The 20427-nt window shown below is 44.0% G+C and overlaps 1 protein-coding gene across 1 annotated transcript in view; it reads left to right on the top strand.

The window, feature by feature from the left end:
- The window catches only part of GLIPR2 (GLI pathogenesis related 2), a 30079-nt gene that overhangs the window by 1588 nt on the left and 8064 nt on the right, over positions 1-20427 (top strand). Inside the window, exons 2-3 of the mRNA XM_059815370.1 lie at positions 11546-11654; positions 15117-15220. Of these exons, the coding sequence (XP_059671353.1) occupies positions 11546-11654; positions 15117-15220 (213 nt within the window). The remainder of the gene's footprint in view (positions 1-11545; positions 11655-15116; positions 15221-20427) is intronic.

Here is a 20427-nt window from a genome sequence, read left to right on the forward strand (position 1 = left end):
TGGGTATTGTTTGCATCCCTAAGTAGTTATACAAATAGAGCTTGAGATCTAAGTATATGTTAAAAATGTTTTGTCACTTGTGTCATGCTTTTCAAATCAATGGTAAACTGGGTCCAGGTTACTGTCTTTGGGCTGCGTGCGGTATTTTCAGATGAATCATAAAAGTGAGATCCTATACTGACAATTGGCTTATTGACTAAATCCCATCTGCCCTTTCCAGTGCATTGAAGTCTTTACATTCCTGTCTGAGATCATTCAGTGTGGTTTGCCTTTGAATGGGTGAGAGCAGCTATTTTTTTAAAGAGTACCGCTTCCTCTGTGTTCTGTGTAAAATACCTCATGTTCCTGCTGTAGTACTCTTGTGGACACGATGCAGGCAGGTTTCTCTATAGTAGGATGTATGGAAATATAACAGGTTGTGATCTGTCCAACCTCCAAACAGAGTGCTTGCTCCTCTCCTGGGTCAGAAGTATTAAGGTGGACATCACCTGCAGGTATAAATTTAAGGGCGCTCTAATTCATGTAAAGTGGGCCCACTATTTTAGAATAAATGTCTTTAGTTTCTTTAACTTTTTATCTTTGGTAAATCTATCTTGAGGCCTAAGTATCCCCAGGCAAAGAAATCCTGCTGTTGAAAATCTCAGTTCTTTGGTAAAAGCTCCCTAATAACCTGTAGTTACTAACTGTTGGATTACATTTGAAGCAACGTTCATTGCAAGTATCAGAGCAGGAGACTTAGCATTGGTTTTGCTTCGTTCAATAGAGCTGTGTGTTGGAAGACGTTGGTACCTCTGACTCAGCTTTCTTCCTTGGAAGCTTCAGGCTGCTAAAACCAAATTCATACTGAAACTCCCTCATCAGGTTTAGAAAAACGCCTGCCATGCCCGTAACTCCTGCAAATACTTAAGCCAAACACTGGCACCCCCTCTGCCCTGCCTCTGGTCTTCTCTTTCCGCACAGCATTTGGATTAGTGGGTGGTGCAGGCTCCCCATCCCGCAGATCCTGCAGAGCCCGAACCGAAAAGACTAGCGCAAGTATTTTCTGCAGGAAATGAGGCAACGGCGAGCTGGCTGCTCTTTGTTGTCCTGTTGCTCAGACTGCCGGGTCGGCTGCGCTCTGACCCCCCTGCAGCTGTGCGCGGTGGAGGCCGGGGTCCTGCGGGCAGCCCTCGCCCCAGAGGGGATATCCATGCGAGCAGCTGCGGGCAGTGCTTGGGGAAGCAGCTGGCTGCCAGCTCCACTCCTCCGCTTTGGAGCGCAGGGGGTTCTGCTGCCGGGTGGGTGTCTCCAAAAAGGCTGGGATGGTGGCAGAAAAAGGCTGCTGAAAGTCTCCTTTCTTCCGCTTCCCCTCCTGCCCTGCCTGGCGGGGGAAGGGAGCTGGCCCTGGTCGCTCCCTAAAAACCCTAAAAACCGGGCGGAGGTGACGGCAGGGGCATCGCCCCGTTTCTTCTGCCTAATGGGTGCAGACGCTATCAGAGAAAGACAAGGACGGGTTCAGTAAATATTGGCTATCTTTTTACAGTGTTTGGGGTTTCTTTTTTCTTCTCCTCTCTTCTCTTTTCTTCTCTTTTTTTTTTCCCCCTTCTGCAGATGTGGGTGGGACCAGAGGAAGGGCTGGGAGTTACCCACTGTGCTGCTTGTTGAGTCAGTACAAAAATAAGGGCCGAGAAAGGGCTTTGACAAAAAGAAAACAGACAGGAACCAAACTCGGTGCAGTTTTCCCTGCTGGTTTTAATCTTCCTTAGAAACGTGCTGGTTTTTAACTCTTAAGATGCACCTTTGGAGCACAGTAAAAAGGACTGTTGTATTTTCTGAAGAGCAAGCTACATCTTCAGCTGATCTGAAGTGCAAACTTGTACTTCAGTATCTCCGTAGGAGACAGCCATAGCAGGTCGTAACAGAAGTACAAGCATACTAGAGAAGTATCCTGTTTGCTTTCTGAGAAATGCGATACTTGCCAGCTGCCAAAATGACAAAGCGTGTCATGCTGGATGGTTTTACAGGACCGGTGGGGATGGAGGAAATGAATTAGTCTAAACTGCTAGCAACTGAGCATTCACATTTGGTAACAGTGAGGCATTTGCAGACTTTGTCGTCGATACGAGTTATTGGCTGTTTCTCTTTACACCAGAACTGAACTGGAGGTACGGTAGAAAAAGGGCCTTTCAAAAATCAAGTTAATTCAGTTAAAAACCCCACACTTCTCCAGTTTTTCTGTGATTACTTGGTTCAAGTTCAATAAATGGCAAACAAAAATCCTCCAGGAAGGCATCAGGCTTTGGCCAACAGTATTCTGGGCCCAATTTTTACCTGTCTGTTGAACCATCAGGGTTTCGGTGAGGGAGAGAAGGAGAATGCAGCAGCCATCCTGTGCAACAGTGGTTATTCCTGTTGACTGTTAGATTAGTAGCCTTAGCTCCTCATGCTCAAGGCAGGTAAATATCAAAACAAGTATGAAGGGCTCACAAAGAATAAGATAGAATGTGATGGTCTGTAGTAACCGAGATACCTACCAAGGTATCCCATGCCGTAGAGCTGCACGTCAAAAAACATGAGCTCTCCTTTTAGAATCCTCCAAGAAACCTTTCTCGAAAAAAAAAAAATTAAGCAGGAAGAAAGCTTTTATTACTGGAATTCAGTGAAAACATTGAAACCCTTAGTTTTCTCTCAGTGCAGTCTATAGTATCTATCTTGTCTAGATTTGAATTTGCCTTAGTTGGTGCTCTATGTGCAAGAACAAAAAGTAAGAGAAAATGAGTCTTTTGATTGTAACTGGCTTGTTGTTTATTACATATCTGAACAGACCAGAAGGCTATTTCAGATCACTATTTTGGTAGAGGCCGTGCTGTTCTGCAAAAGATTAGCTGGAGCATATCTGTGTTATGTTTTTACAGGCAGATGTAAGCAAGTTCTGCTCAGTGTTTGAAGGTCTGAACAGCAGCTCTGCCAGAACTGGGCTGGGTGGCCCTGCGGAGGGGGGCGAGGTAGGGCCGGGCAGGTGGCCAACTGCTCTGTGCAAGCAGCAGGTATGAGGGGACAGTAGTAGTCTGAGATGGTGCGGAGGAAGGCAGTACGGGCCTGTTTAAGGCCACTACAAACGTTATTTAATATCACTTAAAGTTGACTGAATGGAGTTACCAGCGCGAATCTCAACTTTGAACTGAAATTACGTGGGCTTGACCTGGTCTCAGCTTTAAGTGTGATTGCTGCAGAAATACTAAGTTAACTGTCCTTCTGAAGCTTTGCCATGCCACCATTATAGCAACGGGTTTGGGAGCCATCTTCTAATTTAGATTGTGAGGGCTGTCCCTGGATGTACACCTGTGCGTCACAAATCTGAAATGAGGTTGCGCATGTTGCTGAACTCTCCATACCCTGTTGTAAATGCAAATATGGGTGGCAGGGGGGCTTTTTTCCATGAGACAACTCTAATGATAGTTTGTGATAGCCAGGTGTTAAGAAGTTATTGAATACATGCTTAATTATACCCTATGTGTTTGTCACACTTGTAAATTCTGTGGGCCATTGGCACGTGTTGGGCACTTAATAAGTGATCCTCAGAAAGTGGTTTGGTGTGAACTATGGAAGGGTATAACCTGTTCTTGAATTGGCCCTTATGAAGGCCCGTTACTAAAACAGACCTCTCAGCTTAGAATCACAGAATGGTTGACACTGGAAGGGACCTCTGGAAGTCACCTGGTCCAAACCCCCTGCTCAAGCGGAGCCACCTAGAGCCGGTTGCCCAGGACCATGTCCAGATGGCTTTTGAATATCTCCAAGGATGGAGACTCCACAACCTCCCTGGGCAACCTGTGCCAGTGCTTTGTCACCCTAACAATGAAAAAGCTTCTACAGCTCCACTGTATGAGGACTTATGACCATGAGGAGTATATTACCCTGAACTGCCCCCATGGCAGGTCACAGGCGGGGCTGTCCATGACAACATGCTGTAGGTGTGGCCCTGGCTTTCTGGAGGGATGCAAAGAGCTTCCTTTTGGGTCTGCAGTCCCTTGGTGTAGGCATGTGTGTATGTTCCTTGCATATACTGCAGTCTCTTTTTCTTTGGCTCCCAAGCCCCGGGCCAGTGCGTAAGCAACAGGAGCTGCAGAAGGAACATTGAAATCAAGAGGTTTAAAGATTTTGGGGTTTAGGTGGAATTTTACTTTCCAGGGGGTGGTGTGGGGGCAATATGTCTATTTGATCCTTTAATTCAGACTAGATATAAGGAGGAAATTTTTTATGCTGAGCGTGGTGAAACACTGGAACAGGTTGCCCAGAGAGGTTGTAGATGCCCCATCACTGGAAACATTCAAGGTCAGGATGGATGGGTCTCTGAGCAACCTGATCTAGTTGAAGATGTCCCTGCTCATTGCAGGGGGGTTGTACTGGATGACCTTTAATGGTCCCTTCCAACCCAAACCATTCTATGATTCTATGAAATAAAGACCATGTTTTTAAAGATTTTGAGTTGTAAGAATTGGGGTTTAGCCTGTTGACCAGGGCGATGAGAATGAGATGATGTAATTGATAGTAATATGAGTAAAGAAAGCTTCCTGTGTCTCCCTGCCTGGTCTGGGCTACTGGATGGGTGAGTTTACACATCAGTGATCAGAAGTCATGTGCATGACTGTAATGCCATGCCTCAGGGAGGTGCATAAATAAACATACTTTGAGCATTGACCCAGCTAGCTTGGATGTCCTTGGCAGAAAAGCAAGGTGGGAGGGTATTGGAGCTAATGACATGAAATGTAGTTCAGCTACGGCTACCCCAAGCAATGGTAGAACATAAATGGTAGAGGTATAAAATGGTGGAGCTTATCCCAGGAGAAGTGGGATAGTTCTACCTTTCTTCAGTTCTTCTTCTTTGCAAAATTCTTTGCTTTGCAAAGACTTTGGTTGGCACCAGACAGCTATCAGTGCTATGTAAAATGAACTTGGCACTGGGTCCAACAAGGTTGTCTCTGTTGCTGCCCATCCACAGAGGACAAGAATATGCAGCATCCAAAATATGAATAAGTGACCAGCAAAAATTACTCAAGTTAGACATGCAAATGACTTACAGAGGGCTTAGGAGAGTTGTTACTTGCTGAAGAGTACAGCATCATGCTGCTGTCATGCAAACATTGTTATAAGGTGGAATCACAACCTAATGGCTGAAGCTCAGATTTGGTAGTAGGGAAGTTCTGATTTCTGGTGTTACTCATTACTGAATACAGTTGCACCTTATTTTCTTCATAAATTACTGTAATTAGAAACTCTAAGCAGATATGATGTTGGGGAGGGAGGAAGAGAAGAAAAGGAGAAGATTGCTTTATTTTCTCCTCCTGCATAGCGTGGTCAGTTCTAACACATGCAGGTCACTTGTGGCTTTGTATTTTGAAGTGTATGTAGCCTAGGAATTGTGTGGCAATTAGATTTAAGAATACAAGGCTTTACTAATGAGAGGGTCTCCTTAGCCTTTTTTAAAGGGTTAGCAGCTTACATATTAACTGTTTACCAGGGTTGTCTGTGTGGGTGTGTGGCACGATTGCAATATTTAGTTGTCCTCCATGGCAGAATAGTAATAAAAATAATACTTTTGATTGTCTTTCATGCAAAGCCAACACTGGCTTCTCTAGGTATGATGAGCAGTCGGTTCCAACCTTATGCAAGATGACCACACCAGGGTAGTGACTACTTGTTGACAGGCTTGTTGGTCTCATTGTTTGGAGGAGAGAGGGGCTGCAAGCAGGGGACTTCTCCCCCCACCCTTGCCTCCAATGAAAGTGAGAACTTGGTTCTGTCAGTGTTCAAGACTGCTGATTAGTGTTGCTTTTTTTTTAAAAATGCTTATATCACAGAAGACTCTGCTGCCTCTCAGAGCTGTGCTGTTTCCAGTTTACCAGGTGTTCCTTTTTAATCAGGGCAGTCAATTGCCTTAAGTGAGGAAGTAATCAACACTGTCTGTTATAGCAAGAATAGGATTTACAATCAAATAGTGACATGACTAATGTCATTGAAACATTATTACACCGGAATCTTCATATTCTCAGGCAATATGCCTGAAATTGGGTATGGGGGAAAATAGTGTGTTATGTCATATGGCACAGGCAATGCAAGGTTATTAAGTTGCCAGTTTGCTGTAGAGGAAGCCCAGGTAAGAAAATGAGTGGGGAGTTTGTCCATCAGATTCAATTAACTCAGACATCTTACTGTTGTCCTGAAGCTGACCCCAGTGATAAGCAGCTATGTAAGAAAAGTTCAGGCAAAACTGAATGCTGGAAGACATCAGAGAATCTCCTCCCTGAAAACGGATCTCCTGAGCTGAAGGGAAAGGTATTTTGAGCAGCCTGATAAACCCAAGAAAGTTCCAGGAAACTACTCCCATTCAAACTCGTGTCTAATTATAACCCCCAATTCCTTTCATGCCTTTAAGCAATACTTTTTCTTCTAACTTCTAGTAGGGTCATAGGATTATTCAGTTTGGAAGTGAGATAGTCTACCAACAATTACGGCATCTCCCATAAATGCCTATTGTATGGCATGGAGATTTTGCCCCTTTATTGAATTCTTGGTTCAAAGGTGTAAAAGAAGACAAAGAAACCCCACCCAGGTTATAATGCTTTCTGAATGTAGTATCATTTTATCTTTCCTTCCCTCCAGGATGTATACATGATTTCATTTCTTCTGTATGTTTCCAAGCAATCAGCCAGTTTTGTTAGAGAACAGGGGAGTTTAGCACTGAAGGAAGTCAGTTTTTATGGCTGGAAGTGATGCATGAATTGGAGTGTCAGATCCATGCTCCCAAATGACATATTTAGGAATAGCATTAAGGGCCAGTGTTTGAAGATGTTACTGTCCCAAATGGGAAGCAAGAAGGTGCAGTCAAATACGTGGAGAAAGAAACGTGGAATATTCACTCCTTGTGGCACTGCAGAGGCCAGCCAGTGCAAGACCATCTTGGAGTGTTTGTGACTTCAAACCAAAGTGCTGAGTCAAAATGCAGTAGAGGCATAACTGTCCTCTTAATACTTTTCATATCAGTTAAATATCTGTCACATCCCCATTGAAGGAACATTAGAGTGTGAAAGATTCAGCTAGGGCAAGTTTCCAGGGAATTACATTTCAAGTGAGGTTAAATATTATTAATAAAGATTATTAATAATAAATATGTCAGGTCTCTTAGAAAGGTCTAGTTGAAAATGTGGTCATTAGAAGCTGATATGCCTTTTACTCAAGAGTTTTGTTTGTTTCCAATTTGTTAATATACTTAGACAAGTTTGTGGAAATACAGGCGTCTTCAGTTATCTGGGACAGGAATAAAGGACTTCTTCATGTAATTGCTTTGCAGTTCCATAATGCCTCCAATGATTTTTTGCACAAAGCTGTTGGGCATATTAAAAGTTGTGTTTGCTGCATTCTCATTCCACGCCCCATTGCTGCTAGCAGAGTAGAGCAGAGCAATTCTGCAGAGGCAAGGGAGACTGAAGGGATTTCAGTATTAAAGCAGAGCTATACTCAGTGTTTAAATGGTTACCCGGTTACCTTTTTATGTGTTTTCTGTCTGCTTTGCATTTGTGTCCTCTCCACGTATTCTGGTGCTTGGCTTCTTTCTGCCTGGGTCGTGTTCCTCCTTGTGTTCTGGTCAGGAAAGGGTGTGGAAGTAACATGCAGTATCCTGGGTAATGAGAGTCACATTGCCAAGGCTGTTGGTATCAGGCTTTTGCATTTACCTCTTTCCAAAAGGGTGGGTCCTTTGAAGTGTATTTTGTAGCTTTCTTCAGAGATTTTGCTCTAGCCATTCTATGAGCACATTTCTAATTTTTTATTTTGGGGCACAATCGAAAGGTGAGGTCATTATCTCCACTTACCTGTAATGCACACATTGGGTGAAGAGGTGAAGAGTCGAGGCCTACGTCATGGTTCAAAGAGGGACTGAAACAAACATAATGATACACTTCTTGTTGACTGCATTTTATGTTAATTATCTGAAAGCTAAACAGAAAAAATCAATATGTATGCAAAGTGCAAAATTGCCAGTGAAGATTAATCCATAAACAATAGGACAGAGAACACTGAGAAGACAGTGACACTTCTAGAAATTTATACTATGCTCTTTCTTGAATCGCTGGGGTGGATACTTAGTCACAAAAAAAATACGCCTTTTTTGCTATTCAAGTGTATGCCTGGTATGAAGTTGTGCGTCCTGAGTGGTGACATAAGGGCTGCCCACGCCATTTCTATTGTGTAGGTATTGGGTCAAGAGGTTTCATGTTTGTTTTTTTGTGGAATATTTTACTGTTACTCTTTCCACATATCTTGCAGCTCTGCAAGACCAGTGGAGTAGGTCCAGTTGACGGCTGCAAAGATGATGCAGAGTAGCTAGTATTGTGGAAGTTCAGATAACTCGCTTCTGTTCTGATGTCCAAACTAGGGGAAGAACAGAGCAGGAGAAGACAGGGTTCAAAGAAGAGGCAGGAAGAATTCGGGCATGAAGAGCTCTTCACTTGAGAAAGACTGAATAGCTTGGCACTGTTTAGAGAGAGTAAGAGAATGGAGAAATAGAAGACTCAGAAAAGCAAATCCGATGGGAAAAAGCAACCTAGGTGCCTCTGCTTACTTTTCCATGGTCTCACAAAGTTGATCAATGAAACTGAAAGTCCAAAAACATAACTGTAAGGTGTGCTCTGTACCACATCATAGCCTGGAAATTCGTTGTCATGTGCTGCCATTATCTTAGCCAGTGTTCCAGAAGAATCTAAAATAGAGGTAAATAATTGAATAATGAGAAGCAAGCAACTGTATCTAATACCTTTAGTTGTTTTACTTATTAAGCTGTGTAATGATTCATGACCAAACCTAACTTCCTGTCAGTAGGAAATAATCTTTTCTAGCAGCTTAAACAGCCTACATGAAGGGAAAAAAGTACATCTCCAAAGCTGTTTGGGAAGCTGTTCCCATTTGGGTGGGAGCCTGAAAACTCCCGTTAACTCTCACTTTCAATGTCTGGGTTCTCAGTGTATGGAACATTGGTAAAATGGAAAAACTTAACATGTCTTCCAAAACAAATCTGAAATACATTTGGCAGTTGGGCGTCCCTCTCCACACATCAGCATGCACGGGAGAAGCCGTGCAGAGGGAGGCGGTTAGCACATGAGCTTGAGTCACGGTAGATAAGTGTTTCTATAGCAGCCACCTTTGAGGGAAGGGGAGGATGGAGGTTGTCTAGGGACAGCAGAGTGGAGCCTGCCAGGGCTAGAAGAAAACTCAGTTTTGTCCATGTCTTGTTGGTCTTTGTGAGTCAAAATGTTAGTACAGAGCTGGATTATGCAATATGTCTGTTAATGGGTGGACTGACAATTGACAAAGCCTGTATTTTGGTTAACTCCATTTTTTTTTAGAATTTCAATTTGTTATTGTCATTGAGAGCAAATAATTTGAATAGAAACTTCCACATTTGCAGGTCAGATTGTTTATCTACTATTTAATGCTGAGCGGATGAGATATTGAGTCTAGGTGATAATAGCCACAAGCTTTAAGGTGGTCTTGTGCAGAAAAATGCAGTCTGGAGTATGTGATGCAACTTCCAAAGCCATGTATTTCAACTTCTTTGATTTGCAGGCTGTCTTAAAATTTCCCTGCTGGTAGAATGGACCCCTGCATCAGTGAAGTTAAGTGAACTGGCCGTAGGCTTGCTTTCCTCAGTAACCTATGATAGATGCCTTAGAAATAGGCCATGAACCCACATGACGCAGCAGATGAGAGGTTTAGGTCTCTGGCCTGATAGAATCAGTGAGCTGTGAGCAGTGGTAATAAGAGTGATGGGACAGGTTTGTTAGCAAAAGGGTGTGGGGGTGCTTAAACACCAGAGTGGAGGTGCCTGTTTTGTTTGATGATATGCAACTTGTGACACACAAAATCGAAGGAAAACCTAAGAAGAGGAAGGTGGTGGGCAGATCTCATCTCCCTCAACAGGGTTCCTGTTGCTGTCTTATGCCAACAATTTTATACCAAAAAAATCAAACCTGAAAGCGTGTTGATGGAGAATATGTAAGATATACGTCCACAATGACATTTTGCACTGGAAAAGGTCAACCCAACTTCAGACTGTGTTCAAAAGGTTTAAGGTACTGCATGAAACAGTAATGGTTTTCTATGTGTGTTGGATATTGAGATTATTTTAGGCTGCCGTATTATCCTAAAGCAGTTGGGGAAACTGGATAGAACTCTGATAACAGCTTAAAGCATGAGCGTGGGTTGGGTAATCACCTTAGGAAAAAGTTACGAGAGCAGTATTTGCAAACTGACAGCTCTACTGTGGGAAAATCCATCATCACAAACAGTGGAATAGTGTACATGCTAATAAAGGAGAGAATGATTGATTATAGTTGTTAGGATAGAGTCATGAGAGGAAGCTGAGAAAGCTAAGCTTAATAACAGGAAACACTTTCTAGTCATGAGGTCTGTTTGGGCTTCAAAAGTGTCTTACAAGGAAAATGATGGTAGTCATGCTAATTAGGATATTCAGAAATAAAGCTGATGAATCACTAATAAATGTAGAAACCTGTGTCATAGTAAAAGTAGAGTAAATACTCAAAGATGTCTTTGCCTGTTCAGAAGCATCAGCAATACAGAGAAAGTGAAAACTGTCTTTCTGTTTTGAAGATGCTTTCCATACCTCTCTTAACTGTCCCAATAACCTGTTTCAGCTTCCAAATTTCTCTTAAAGCAACGAATTCCACTGGGTGACCAGTGCCAGGGCAGATTTTTCTTTCTCTGAATCTTGGAAAAAAAATCAGCAAAATCATAAAAAGAGATAACATGAAATTGCCATCAAGGTGAATTGCACTGTGACTTGTCACCTGCCCTCTGCCTTGTTCTGCTGAAAGTCCCAAATTTATCAGGGTACAGACAGGAGCTTTTTTAAAGCTTTGCAGTAACTTTGGAATTCAGATACTTACCGAATGCACTTTCTCTCCTTACCAGTTGTTGTTTGTGAACAATTATTTGTCTTGAGCCAAATAAAGGTGCATTTTGAGATTTCTATTAATTTGTACTATATAATGAATAAAAAGAATGGTGCGTGTTTCAAAGTATTTGCATAGTTCTACACATTTTAGTATCTCCATTTTCTTTAGGTGGTGTCTTGACTAATACAGAAAATTCCTGCACACAGTGACAATAATTTGCAATTTTAGTGCACCTCCTCAAGGGACCTATTTGTTGCTTACTCTAAGACTTCTTTGCAATGGTGTGCTGAAATCTTAAAATGAAAGTCATTCAAACTAACCTTAAATCAACTTTCTGTTGAGGAAAGGAATAAGGTTGACATTTTTCTTCAATCTTTAGTGAGTCTGTACCATCCCACTGGGAGTGTCTCTTAGAGTTAGTTCCTGGATGGAAGACATTAACGGTTAATTTCATCCTACTCCCAGGTAATGAGGGTGGTATTCTTCTGTTCTTCTGTCCAGCCTGCACCAGCGTCTTAGTTACAGGTTGTGCTTTTTCTGTCTTCACTAATGTCAGTATTTGACAGACCTTTCCAATTTTTTTGATGTGATTTCAGCTTCCAAACAATTCGCTGAAGAAGTCTTGAAAGCACACAATGACTACAGGAAGAAACATGGAGTCCCCCCATTAAAACTCTGCAAGAAGTTAAACAGAGGAGCCCAACAGTGAGTTCAGTCCTTTCTTTTCTGTAATGAGATTTGTGACACTTTTATCCGTTAGGTTTGACTGTGCATACAGCAAAAATATTTGCCTTTTGACATGCTCATATTCAATGAAGACTTACTGGATAGAAAGTGAGGGACTTTACTCTTTCTGTCTCCCTACCCAACCCTTTTCATCCCTTCTTTCTCCATCATATAGCACCAGCTGGTCACACAGACACTTCTGTGGTCACAACTGTATAAATCTTTCTTGCACCCTTTTCCAGATGCGGGCTGTATCTGTCTACATTGATACCAGTGTAGACAGATAGATACCAGTCTCCTCTGCAGAGGGTAGTTGCCTAAAACATGCTTCACCACCACCTCTGTCAGCTGATGGACTGTCATCTGCAGGAGAATATCCACTGCTGCTGAAATAGTGAGAAAAGAACTTTTTTTATGGTAGGAAGTGATGCCTGGTCTAAGAATAATGGAATCAGAAGGAAGTATTTTCAGATCAAATTGTCTATCTCCCTGCCCCAAAAGCAAAATCAGTATATGTTGTTCTCTAGTCTGTCAGGAGAGACACATCTTACCTCTTCTCCAGTGCTGAAGACTGCACAACTTCTTGTCAGTCTAATATACTGTGGATCCATCTTTCTGCTGTCCAACTTAAGTCTTCCTTACAGAAATTTGAGTCCAATACTGCTTGTCCTCTTTGCTGTAGACATGACAACCAGATTATTTCCTTTCCCTTTGCAGCAACCTTTTTCAAAGTAGATTTGAAAATCTTCAGTTTTTTCAGGCTGATCCTCACAGTACAAAGGAGATACCTGAAGGAGTAAATGCTGATTAAACTATTCAGAAAATAAATGTCTTGCCAAAATAGCTAAATAGTGGCCAGTTTGATCCCTCCAGACATGAGATCTCGCCTCCCATTAGGCTTTCTACCATAACCATGCAGACTTCTCTGTGCTGGCTGGCTGGGAGCCAGAGAGGCTGTAGCCTTTCCAGAACCTGATTTACTGTCCGAGCATGGTGCTGCGCTGTCACACAGATGCACCAGCTCCTGCACTCCTAAACCAGAGATCTCTGCCAGGTGTTGTGCTGTACAATGCACCATGTGTGTGGCGTGTGGACATGCTCTCTGGCAGCAAACAAAATCTGATTCTGTCTTTATTTTTTCACATTTTTTTTTCTTGAGACACCGTGATAACGGGATACAGTATTTCTAAGAGATGGAATGCCAGTGACTCATCCACATACCTTTGTAATCTGCTGGGGTTTTCCTTCTGTTCTTTAAAGGGTTCTTTTGTTTCTGCTATACATGATGCCTCACAACGAGGAAGAAATTTCATTGACTTGTCAATAACACTTGTTGTGTCTCCAAAGTGCTACAGTTGGTTTGAACAAGTCAACTTGTATGAATAGTTCAGATTATTCTGTCAAATATGCATTGCTCCACATTTATCTCTAAGTGTGCTATTGCCCTTGCTGGGTATTTTTAGATCCTTCTGGAATTCCTCACAGTCCTCTCTGGTCTCAGCTGACTTTCCCCACTGTGATGAATAACAATAGGAAACGCTTGGTTAGTTGCAGTCTGTAACTTAACTTGTAAGAATTAAAAAAGGCACGTGTTCAGAGACTTGTGAAACTGGTTGATAGCAAGAACCAGAAATGGTTTGGTCTGAATAAAAGACATGAAATACAAGAAAACTCAATTTGTCAAGACAGATTTTGCATAATCTTAAATTCAAAGAAGAAATTCACCTTTTCTTCAGGTATATCTGATATCTTTGTTGGTATATATTTGGTGTATCTCTGGGTACTTTTCTGTGCTTCTCTATCTGTGTTGAAAATAGTCTGTTTCCTACTATTTTCAGTTCCAGTAATTGCGACAGGATAGATGAACTGACTGTTGGATCCCTGCTTTAGCATGATATGAGTCATGCTCAGCAGGTGTCTGTTTATCTCTGACTGTAATGAAGCATAGGGTGATGATCTCAGATCCAAATCTCATGCTTTCAACTGTCTGAGCTAGAGTGAATTAATCACCCTTTGTCTCAAATCCTTGGCAGCTTTGTCCATGTGCAGTGTGTACTTTGTTCCAGTCTTGCTTCTTGCTTGGGATGTGGGAATCCTTGAAGAGAAAAAGTACAGGACTGTGGTGGTATAGGGCATGAAGGAGCATCTAGAGATCCTCTAGTTCAGGATCTTGCAGACTGACAACTGATGAGTTTTCGTTATTTCTAAATTAATGGAGGTAGCTAAATACTTTTTTGTTTTGGTGGGAGGATTAGGACAGAAGGAGATGAGAACCTAAAGACTGAAGTACTAGCTTGGGCCAAAATGTTCAGCTGGACAAATTTCCTGTCTCTGGCAGATGCCAGTAATTCATGATTAGGGAAGGAGAAGCAGGACAAAACAAATGTGGTGATCCTTCCCCCATTATCTTCTCCCGGAAATTACAGATTTATCCTGCAAATTAGGGTTTTCCTAAGCAGTAGGTTGTATCCTCATTTTTTTGTTGCTGTTGTTTAATAAGCCCTGAAGATTCCCCCCCACATACATGCACTGTAAATTTGTCTAGCTCTTTTTCAAACTCACATACACTTTGGTGTCTGCACAGTGTGGAAAAAGTGGTTTGTCTTACTTGACTTTTAAATCTACGACCTGATGATTCTGTGTGTTGCCTCCTATTTCTTGTGCTGTGAGAAATAACAAATGGTCTTTCCAATTTCACTGTGTACTGAAGCCTCTCCAATGTTGAATAAAGAGAATAATTGTTCTACACACGATGTTCTTCTTAACCCTGTTGTCGTAAGACAATAAAATACATCCCACGCTCTCACATATGTCAACTTCTATAGAAATAGTGCTGCTTATTCCTATGTTGGTATACACAGTTGTTGCCTCAGATTCTCCGTGTGGTCCCCTTCTCCTCCATACTGTTGCCAGGCACATTGCTCTTGTTTTGCATTTGGCTTTTTTTTTCATTTGTAAATGTAGGGATGTTTTACACTTGCTTTGACTGAATCCCCACTTTGGTCTTTTTTCCATCTCATCGAGAACATTAAGTTACTCCCGTGAGGGTCCTAGAAATGTCAGGAGGTAGCAATTGCTGCAGGTACTTCCCTTTGCACCAGCAGCTGCAGCTAAGGATGGCCAGTGGATTTCCAGGTGCTGGGCAGAACATGGTGGGGGCAGATCTGCTCTTTGATTTCTTCTAGGCCCTTCTCAGCAGTGACACGGATGATCATGAAAGACAAGGAGAATGGTCTCTAGGACTTCTCTTTGCCTAACTGCTAGATCTATGTAAGCTTAAAGCATCCCTGGCTTCAGGGCTTTGCAGCTGAGTAACTCGGCCTAAACTGTCATCTTCCAGCAAAATTCCTTGCTTGCATCTCCCCCTCTTCCTCCTGCTCCTCCTGCTCTCTGCTCGCTGTGGCTGTGGTCCTTGACTCAATGTGTGGATTCCTTTGCTAGGTATGCAGAAGAACTGGCTACCACGAGGGTCCTCAAACACAGCTCCGAGTCTGCTAATGGAAAATGTGGAGAAAACCTAGCATGGGCATCCTATGACCAACCAGGTAAGCTTTCTTCTCTTGCTATCTCACAGACACTGAATAAATGGATTATCTCATTTACTTTGGGCTCAGAGGGTCTGGTTGCAAGAGTACTGGCATTTCCTTTGCTTCAAAAATGCGTCCACCACAGCGCAGCCCAGCCTAGGCTCCATGGGGACTGGATGGTGGTTTGCAGTCATCTACGTGTACTGAGAGCAAGGAGCACATGTAGGCACGGAGCGGGTAAGTGACTGTGGTAATGTGCTATGTCCCTTTGGAGGTAGGACTTGGCAGCTAGGCTGCTCTATATGTCCCAGCTGTGGAGCTGTCTTGAGTGCTACTTGTATGTCTGTGGGAGGAGAGAAGGAAGCCGTCAATGCCCTGTGCTTCACCTTTATCCTTAGTTTGTCCGAGCCCAAGAGAGGGCTGACCACAGGCCAACTGTGGTAAGGAAAGTGGAAAAATGGCCATCGCACGCTACACATCAGTTCCTGTTTGGGGGGTGGGCAAAAACAGCTGGGGGGAACCAAAGTGACATAGGCTAATGTGTTAGGCAGCTACATCTAGTCTCTTCTGCTCTGTCAGCAAACAGGCTTTGAGCCCTTTTCCCTGCCTTCATTTTTGAAGGCAAAAGTACTCCATATATTTTCTGATCATAAATGTAACTAGCAGCCTTTGGTTTGGATGCCTGAGGAGCTAAATTCTGGCCAGGCTGATAGCCTGTGGTGAGCACTCAGTTCGAATGATGGCTCTTTCCTCCTGCCTCCTCCAGCGTGCAGGGCTTATGCCTTAGCCTGCTGAGACAGCAGGTGGGATGTGTTTAAAAGTGACCACTTGCTTTCTTTATTCCCATCTACCCCTGGAATTTCCAGCACAGCCTCAGGGAGACAGAAGCTCATTTCTGCAGGGTGGAGACCCTGTTTGAAGGACCTGGAAATTTTCGTTAAGTGAGTTTTAGACCCAGGGGCACTGCTCAGTTCCTCTGCAAGTGCCAACTCTAGTCCCTGATGGGTACTTTTTCATGTTGAAAAAGAAACCCCGGGGCGGAAAAATACAATTTGATCTACTCATATTTGGCATTCTGTCCATTGCAAGAGTCTGAGGCAAGGGTTCAGAGCAGCATGGGAAAACACAGATGTACGGCAAAGTTTGCATAGTGGCTATGACTCACTGACTGAGCTTACTTCTTCCTTCTTGTTTGTGTTAATGGCCTGTGCTCCTTCCCCCGAGGTTAAAGTCACAGAATTCCCATTTAGAGATCTGGAAACAAAACACAAACGCCTGTGTTTTTCTGGATCCCATTTGTTGTCTTCAATGCACTGTTTCCATCCATAACTTGCCAGATTTGAGCAATTTTATTGCTATTTTTTTATCCATAGGATTGAATGTCTTGCTGAGAAAATTAAGCTACATCCTCTTTTGTTCTGTAAAACACTTCTACATTTCCTATGTGGCAGGATCATTCAAAGTACCAGAATGAGAAAGCTAGTTCTTCAAAGAAAGTTATTCTCTCGTCTGGGCTTAGTCTGCATCTCTGTGGAGCTGGTTCATTCTTCCTCTTTTTCTCATATAGTTCCCTTTGGATAGTTAATTTGTACCCTGCTCAGTGAGGCTGAAATTTGTATTAAGGCATCCATTCAGGGGCTTAACAAAGGCAGGCAGTGTCTTCCGGTTTCTTTCCCAGATAAAGCAAAACTCAATAAACCTCCAGCATAATCTGTATTCTCTCTAAAGAAGTGATGCTATTGTTTATTTTGGCTCTTACTGAGTTCCGTAATAATGCCGGGAGATGTATTTCTTGTTTCAGAGAAGATTTAAGCTTTCAACTATAAGAGCCTTCTAGTTTGACGCCTCTCCTAGTACAAGAATACCTTGAATAGTATTCAGGATTTTAGAGTTACATAGCCTAAAGCTGTCGCTGGAAATATGTTTATCCCTGTAATCCAAGAAATAGTTGACAGCTGTTTCCTCCCTCCAGTCCTGCAGGAACTGCTCTGTGGCAGACTTCTCTTTGTCTGTGTTCAAATAAGTGAGTTGTCATCTGCCACTAATGTGAGAGACCGCAGCCTGCCTTGGCAGCTGTAGTATGTCAGGCTTCTCAGGATGCCTCGTCTCATTTCTCATGGGTCGGGAGGCTGAGGGCAAGCCTGCATGACTAAATTCTGGTTGGGATGGCTGTTGTGGTCATGAAGAATGTGCCATGTTGCCTGTGAAAACTCTGCAGTTTATGAACTCTAGAGAGTTCATAAGAGAAATTCATTGTATGTTATCACCCAAATATGTTATGGGAGGAAGCTGGGTCTGCCTACAGATTGGGACTAGTGGGCAGAGCTGCACAGATACCATCTGCCCCAGCCTTCTCTTGCTGTCTAACACCAGGCTTCTACAGTACTGTTAAATAAAATAAAATAAAATAAAATAAAATAAAATAAAATAAAATAAAATAAGGACTTGCACGAGAAATGCTGGAAGTAGAGGATTACTTCCTAAAACCATTAGTATGACTGCAGTCTAGATAGATATGGTGGGTTGACCCTGGCTGGATGCCAGGTGCCCACCAAAGCTGCCCTATCACTCCCCTCCTCAGCTGGACAGGGGAGAGAAAAGATAACAAAAGGCTCGTGGGTTGAGATGAGGACAGGGAGATCACTCACCAATTACCGTCATGGGCAAAACAGGCTTGACTTGAGGAAATGAGTTTAATTTATTACCAATCAAATCAGAGTAGGGTTATGAGAAATAAAAAATAAATCTTAAAACACCTTCCCACCACCCCTCCCTTCTTCCCAGGCTCAACTTCACTCCCAATTTTCTCTACCTCCTCCCCCCGAACGGTGCAGGGGTACGGGGAATGGGGGTTGCAGTCAGTTCATCACACGTTATCTCTGCCGCATCTTGCTCTTCACGGGGAGGACTCCTCACAGTTCCCCTGCTCCAGCATAGGGTCCCTCCCATGGGAGACAGTTCTCCACAAATGTCTCCAACGTGAGTCCTTCCCACAGGCTGCAGTTCTTCATGCTCCATCGTGGGCCTCTTCCATGGGATGCAGTTCTTCAGGAACAGACTGCTCCAGTGTGGGTCCCCTGCAGGGTCACAAGTCCTGCCAGCAAACCTGCTCCAGCGTGGGTTTCTCCACAGGGCGGCAGGTCCTGCCAGGAGCCTGCACCAGCGTGGGCTTCCCATGGGGTCACAGCCTCCTTCAGGCATCCACCTGTTCTGGCGTGGGGTCCTGCTTGACCAACCTGATCTCCTTCTATGACCAGGTGACCCGTCTAGTGGATGAGGGAAAGGCTGTGGATGTGGTCTGCCTGGACTTTAGGAAAGCCTTCGACATTTGTCTCCCACAGTATTCTCCTGGAAAACCTGGCGAATCATGGCTTGGACAGGTGCACTCTTCGCTGGGTAAAAAATTGGCTGGATGGCCGAGCCCAGAGAGCGGTGGTGAATGGAGTCAAATCCAGTTGGCGGCCGGTCACAAGCGGAGTCCCCCAGGGCTCAGTTTTGGGGCCGGTCTTCTTTAATATATTTATCAATGATCTGGATGAGGGGATTGAGTGCTCCCTCAGCACATTTGCAGATGACACCAAGTTGGGCGGGAGTGTTGATCTGCTGGAGGGTAGGAAGGCTCTGCAGAGGGATCTGGACAGGCTGGATCGATGGACCCAGGCCAATTGTATGAGGTTCAACAAGGCCAAGTGCCGGGTCCTGCACTTGCGTCACAACAACCCCTTGCAACGCTACAGGCTTGGGGAAGAGTGGCTGGAAAGCTGTCCGGCGGAAAAGGACCTGGGGGTATTGGTTGACAGCCGGCTGAATATGAGCCAGCAGTGTGCCCAGGTGGCCAAGAAGGCCAATGGCATCCTGGCCTGTATCAGAAATAGTGTGGCCAGCAGGAGCAGGGAGGTGATCGTGCCCCTGTACTCGGCGCTGGTGAGGCCGCACCTCGAATCCTGTGTCATTTTTGGGCCCCTCACTACAAGAAGGACATTGAGGTGCTGGAGCGTGTCCAGAGAAGGGCGACGAAGCTGGTGAGGGGTCTGGAGCACAAGTCTTATGAGGAGTGGCTGAGGGAACTGGGGTTGTTCAGTCTGCAGAAGAGGAGGCTGAGGGGAGACCTAATCGCTCTCTACAATTCCCTGAAAGGGGGTTGCAGAGAGGTGGGTGTTGGTCTCTTCTCCCAAGTGACTAGTGACAGGACAAGAGGAAATGGCCTCAAGTTGCGCCAGGGGAGGTTTAGGCTGGATATTAGGAAAAATGTCTTTACTGAGAGAGTGGTGAAGCATTGGAACAGGCTGCCCAGGGAGGTGGTGGAGTCACCCTCGCTGGAGGTGTTCAAAAAATGTGTGGATGAGGCACTGTGGGACATGGTTTAGTGGGCATGGTGGTGTTGGGTTGATGGTTGGACTTGATCTTAAAGATCTTTTCCAATCTAAATGATTCTGTGATTCTGTCCTCCATGGGTACAGGTGGATATCTGCTCCACCATGGACCTCTCTGGGCAGCAGGAGGACAGCCTGCCTCACCGTGGTCTTAAACCACGGGCTGCAGGAAATCTCTGCTCCGGTGCCTGGAGCGCCTCCTCCCCCTCCTTCTCCACTGACCTTGGTGTCTGCAGGGCTGTTTCTCTCACAGATTCTCACTCCTCTCTTCTCCAGCTGCCGTTGTGCAGCAGTTTTTTCCCCTTCTTAAATATGTTATCACAGAGGTGCTACCACCATCACTGATGGGCTCAGCCTTGGCCAGCGGTCGGTCCATCTTGGCGCCGGCTGGAACTGGCTCTGTTGGACATAGGGGAAGCTTCTAGCAGCTTCTCATGGAAGCCACTCCTGTAACCCCCCTGCTACCAAAACCTTGCCATGCAAATGCAATACAGTAGATACTCTGTTTCTGGGCAAATTTAAATCTAGCTTTACCTTCTTTCCCCTCAGACTGGTGGAAGGAAGGTTGTGATAAAAGCTAGAAGAACATTTGAGGAAAATTCTGAGGTTTGGCTTACCTCGTTTTTAAGTAGATTGCCATGGTGCTGCACATTCTTGCACAGAATGAGTGTGATTTTATTAGAACGTTTTTAGCAACTTACTCAGTGGGATTCGTTGAAGATTTAGGGATTCTTTGATATGAAAAGGAACAGTAAGGCTGGACCCAGCAAAATCAAACATTAGGGGGAGCCAAATACAGTAGCAGGGCTGCCACAGCCTTGTGTTTCCAGTAGTGAGGGTGAGAGTGTATTC

This window comes from Gavia stellata, chromosome 3, assembly GCF_030936135.1.
Source record: "Gavia stellata isolate bGavSte3 chromosome 3, bGavSte3.hap2, whole genome shotgun sequence".
In the NCBI taxonomy this organism is placed as follows: Eukaryota; Metazoa; Chordata; class Aves; order Gaviiformes; family Gaviidae; genus Gavia; species Gavia stellata.